Source organism: Momordica charantia, assembly GCF_013281855.1.
Source record: "Momordica charantia cultivar OHB3-1 chromosome 6 unlocalized genomic scaffold, Mcharantia_2.0 BLBB01000006.1, whole genome shotgun sequence".
Lineage (NCBI taxonomy): Eukaryota > Viridiplantae > Streptophyta > Magnoliopsida > Cucurbitales > Cucurbitaceae > Momordica > Momordica charantia.
The window spans coordinates 3,240,870-3,246,490 of NW_028275164.1; the positions used below are offsets into that span (position 1 = coordinate 3,240,870).

The 5,621-nt window shown below is 35.1% G+C and overlaps 1 protein-coding gene across 1 annotated transcript; it reads right to left on the reverse strand.

Moving 5' to 3' along the window:
• Nucleotides 1-241: 241 nt before the first annotated feature.
• On the reverse strand, nt 242-4,114 carry PAP28 (purple acid phosphatase 28). The gene is made up of 4 exons (XM_022279660.2): nt 3,821-4,114; nt 3,583-3,730; nt 1,164-1,588; nt 242-934 (listed from the first exon to the last, which is right to left on the reverse strand). The coding sequence occupies exons 1-4, from the start codon at nt 4,004-4,006 to the stop codon at nt 482-484; spliced, it is 1,212 nt and encodes a 403-aa protein (XP_022135352.1). The 5' UTR covers nt 4,007-4,114; the 3' UTR covers nt 242-481.
• Between the last annotated feature and the right edge of the window lie 1,507 nt (nt 4,115-5,621).

Sequence of the window (5,621 nt, forward strand, 5' to 3'; positions counted from 1 at the left end):
CTTTGAAGTTTGAAGGGCGTTTGAGATCTGTGCTTTTTGAATAAAATACCTTCTCTTATCAGCACGTTTTTTTAAAATACTTTAATTAGCTTTTATGTACTTTTTCAAAAATTCCCACTTTTCAACTTATAGTCAAATCAGATTCAATGGTAAAATTTGAAAAGCCTTTTTAACCCATCAAAAATATTTTTAAGATAACTCACCTTTAAAGGGTAATCTAAATCAAATGAAGAGAAATGGAAAACATGAACCAGTATAGACATATAACTCCGAGAAATCAGTGTCCAATCAACAAGTAGCAATATAACATACATAAATACTTCTCCACTCCACATTTTCAATTTATGGAACTAAAAGTCGAGCATTATATTTGGGATATTGAAGAACTCTGCCTATACTACGGATACAAGAATCCAGCATTCTAGACTACAAAGATCAGTGCCACAATATAATACAAGCATGGTTGCTTTGAGAGGCAGAGTTATTGAGATTGTTTACTTTCCCACAGAATTTGTTCATCAATCTTGGTCAGTTTTTCGTCGTCTAGTCGTTTCCACGTCCTGATCCTCTCTACTCCCATCCAACTCTTCTGGCCTTTTCCAAGTTCTGCTACTATAACCCGACCTCTCCTCGGCCACCCGGGCCTCCCATAGCCATGATATCCGAATCCTCCACCGTAACAAAACCATATACCATCAAGATTACCGCAGAAATCGTTTGCATGATCGTGGCCCATGAACACAGCTTTCACATTTCCCATGGCAATCAAGTTCTGCAGGACTCCTGAATTCACCGAAGAACATGCCACATCCTCCTGAAATTGGCCAATGATCTTTGTATAGTAAAGAGTTCGAACTTCTGGGATTGGTATGTGGAAAAATGTCAGTGCTGGAGGCTTCCTTTGGGGCAAAGCATCTGTCGAGGGAAAAAGATCCTGATTTGTGCACTGTTAGTGTGTGACCTGCAACATGTTAATGAAATCTAAATCTAGGAATATCCCATCTGGTAATAGCAATAATTGCCATAACCAACATACTTTTTTTGGTAGCTTCTCAGAGAAAGGTAAATAAATAGAACAGAACGATCAAAGATTGGTAGCACCAATGTTTAGGTCATATGTGACATTTATCGGATAAAAAAATCTTAAACCTGTTCTATGTTACCTGATATCTTTGAGAAACATCTCTGAGCCACTGAAGCTGCGACTCCTTAATCCATCCATAAGTTCGTGCTCCTTGCACTATAGCCCTGTCTCCACTGTCCAGAAAGTAGAGATTGAGGACAGTTGAATTTGCCAAATGTGAACCTGGAGCACCATATATATTAATATCATAATTCCCAAACCCATCAATGTTTCGTATCATTTGACTTCCAGTCGAAGGAGAGTAGTTAACTGGTGGGTTGGTTTGAGATACTGAATAATCCATGAGGGAAATCAGAGACATTAACTCTTCTCGAGTCATTGTAGATTCTTGGTCATGGTTTCCCAAAATTGCAGCCCATGGAATTTGATATTGAATAACAGGACCGAAAGCTCTGAACAAGGATTCAGCAGCATCAGTAGTGCTTGACCCAAAAATATTGTCACCTAGTCAGGGAACTAAGTTTAGATTAGTTTCACATGACGGCAATACACGCTCATTGCAAGGAAAAATTTCATATAACCCCAAAAGAGTAAGAAGCCAAGCACTAGAGTTACACAAGGACCAACAAACGGCAATTTCTTCAAGAGAATTTGGATCAGAAACTCTAAATAATTGATTCTGCCAAAAAATAAAAAAGGTGAACATATAAGTTCAGCCAAGTCCTTCACAAAGAAACATTAACGTTCCATTAACAAATGTAGTATTAGATTAGAAACATAATATTGGATATTGGTTGGTCTAATTACCAGAGTTCTTCAGCATGTTTTTTTTTTTTTTTTTTTTGATAAGAAACTTGTATTAACAAAACCATAGAAACACAAAAAACAGCCAAAGGGCGGGGGGAAGAGAGATCCCCCTGGGCGGGGGGAAGAGAGATCCCCCTCCCAGGAACTAAAAAAGAAAGAGCTCTCCAAACATTAACGTTCTTCAGCATGTTAACACCAACAGATAATACTTGAAGGGCAAGCAAATTTGAAAAGTACAAGCAAGAACATTTTCTTACACCTAGGTTAGGTTTCCATCCTATGTGATTGTTTAAGACAACGTCATTTTCACTTAGCAGGCAACCTGATTCTGGGACCACCAGCCTACCTCCCAAATACCTCAAAGATTAAAAAACCCACTCCGGCTGTAATTACCATGTTCAGTGTCTTATAACTGTAACTCTTTTAACACTCATTCCCAATAAAATAACTAAAGCTTACCGCATAATATAGTATCCATATAGTAAGGTTTAAGAATTAAGAAAAAAAAAAAAGCAGCACTATTTATAAACATTGGTTGGTTATGTCACTCTAAAGAGATCAGTAAAGGATAAATGAGAACTACCCTTCATAGGCCAGTAATTTGGTGATGATAATGTAGAATATTCAAAATCAAATTGTACCAAAAAGAAAAACTAAAATAATATTTAATGATAGTGTTTAAATTAAAAAGTATATGGGAACTAGAAATGTCTAGAATAAGTTGAAACCAAGAAAAAGCCTGTATAGTGTATTCCCATGTAAATGGAACGGCTACCTCGATCATGAGCAGGAATAAAGGTTTGTTAACCTCATGTATCTTAACCAGATTTTTTAGAAGTCTTTGACATGCCTAATTAAATTTTTTCACTTTCAACCTATTCAATTTTCTGGCTCAAGTTTGATGCCATTGAACCAATGCTCTATTTATCCCTACACAAAGTTATTGAGACTAATTGCAGTAGTTTAGTAAATCAATCCCCAACCATTCCTTTTCGCAAATTTTGATAAAAATTCCACGACTTGTCAGGAAAGCAATGCCTCTCACCATAGCTGCTGCCACATAACTTGATTTTTTTTCCTTACAGAAACTGTTCCTCACCTATATTCATCCTCCTCAGTTTACATTCACCCTTTTTATTTAAGTTTACAAGGACTTTTTCTTTACAACAAAATGCCCATCCAACCCTTTTTCATCCTATTCTAATTCTAAGGCGAGGTCCTAATTTCAAATGGCAACCAAGCACAGCCAACAAGAATAAAGAAAAAGGCATCTCCAGCTTGCATAAAAAATAGCTGGTAAACTAGTTTTTTAATTGCAAAACTGACTACATTTACTGGGTAAACATGCATTCAAAATTTAAAAACCTTTTTACCTTCACAAGATAACTCATAATGTCAAGGGGTGGAGAAAAGATCAAACAACACTTGTTAAAGCTCAGTAACAAAGGAACTATGGATGACCAACCTATCAAACAGTTGACGAGCCATGTAGAAACAGTAGTTCTTCAAAATGAACGTATATGATCCACAATTAAAATAAATTTCAAACCAAAAAGGGGAGTTAGAGACATTCAAATGGTCGAATACAACGAATGACCAGCCATTTAACAGAACCAGAAAATACAAAATCCAGTCAGATGATACTAAAGAGAACTACAAATTGAAGAGAAAACAAAAGAATAAAAATGAACCTGTAAAGGCAATAAAATCGGGACTTTCAGCATCGACCATTCTCTTGAAAAACAGGGTCGTATTAAGATCCGAGCAGTGATTGAGTTCGGAATCCAACACATCACGACACCGCGTGTTAGCTCCATTAGCAAAATGCATATCGGCCACCTTACATCCAGACAAAAAATTCAGCTCCGGACAAAGCATGACCATCATAATAAGCTTGAAACTGAATTGAAAAGTAAAAACAATTGAAACCTGAAGAATCTTGAAGGTACCATCGGAACGGAAGCGGAGCGGGAGATCCGGATTCCTCTTGATGCGAACGGTTTCATATCCTAGAAGTAACTTCTGGAAGATGAGAGAATGGAGAAGGAACAGAATCGAGTAGATGAATCCAAGATACAGTATCGAGTGCTTCCATTTCTCTGCCACAGATTCCATTCGCTTCCAGTGAAGGCCGAAAATTAAAACATCCACACTGATTCATAGGTTTTCATTTTTCAATCACGAAACTGTTTCCTTCCTCCGAAAATTCAACGTTTATTTTGACAAGAGAGAGAGAGAAGGAAAGAGAGAGAACTGTTTATACCATGGATAATAGTCGTTGGGCTTCGTTGGGAGACTACAGAGGCCCATTAGGCCCAACCCATCTACAGAATAAAGTATCCATGGGCCTGGCAAGATGGCCCAGTCCAGTATAAAACAGGGCCCCAATTTTCCAAAAAGAAATAGGGAAATTTTCACAGGTGCCCCTTTCTACCCTTTCAAATATTGGCCCTTTTTAACAAATCTTAAATCAAACAAATTGTTATTTCATATTATTATGTTTTATATTAATAGTACTCTGACTTTAAAGTTCAAAATTCTTAATATTTTGACCATTCATTTTTGATACATTTAATAAAAAAAATATATTAAAAAAACTACACTGAAAGGATCAACTTTTAAATAAATAAACATAAATTTTGAAAATCTTATCGGTAACTCTAAGAAGTCAAATATTTAATAATGGTAATAATAGTCGAGCAGCCATGGGTTAACCTACGTACTCATTAACTGTAAGTATACAAATCACTTGGGTCATTTATTTTCATAACGCTATCAAATTTACGTGATACTACATAAGAATGGTAATAAACACGTTTTTCAAATTTGTACTAAAATCGACATTTAAATAAAATTTTCAGTCATTTCCCATTATTTGAAAATTGGTCCAAGGAATGTGACAGGACGGGAAGACGATTGGGCTTTTATCAGACAGAAATCCGTAATTTCTCTTTCATGTGTGGGAGTGGGCACGCCACAATTGGGAGGACAAAATCATAAATTAAACAGTGACAGGCAGAGAAATAGGAACCATAATTCTTTTCAGGACAAGAAAAAAAAAAGAGGAACCATAATTATTTTATTTTATTATTATAATTTTTATTCAGTGGTCAAATTTAAGTAAAATTCATATATTTTGTTTGTCATCGCAAAATATGGAAATAATCTTATCCATGCACATGAGGAAAAAAAAGAATAAAAAAATCTTATCCATGCACGCGTATAGGAAGAAAATACATTTTTGATTCACACCATGTTCATTAATTTTTCTCTATAGTTGGTACGAACGCTTTTTCAAACATTTCATAATTCTGCACGTATAAAATATAAATAATTTTGTTGTGTACTCAGGAAAAAAAAAAGAACATATAAATAATGGTGTTTCCTTAAAACATTGTGGGTATTTTTCTTGACCTCTCAATTCTCATATTGTGTCGTGTGTCATGATTCTCATCTTAAATTTTGAGAAATTTTATTTTTTCCTTTCTAAATTTTTTTTTTTGTCTCCCTCTAACCTTTTTTTAATCTTTAATTCTATTGATTACCTCTAAAATTTTTGAAATCTCTCCAAATTTTTAGTTCTTATCTACTTCTAAATTTATTTATCTCTAAAATTTTAGTCTATCACCCTTTATAAGACAAAATTGGACAAAGAATAATGGCCCACCGTGGCCATGTATTGGCATCAAAAATTTTTGTCAGTTTCCCATAAAAATTTCAACGCTATTTT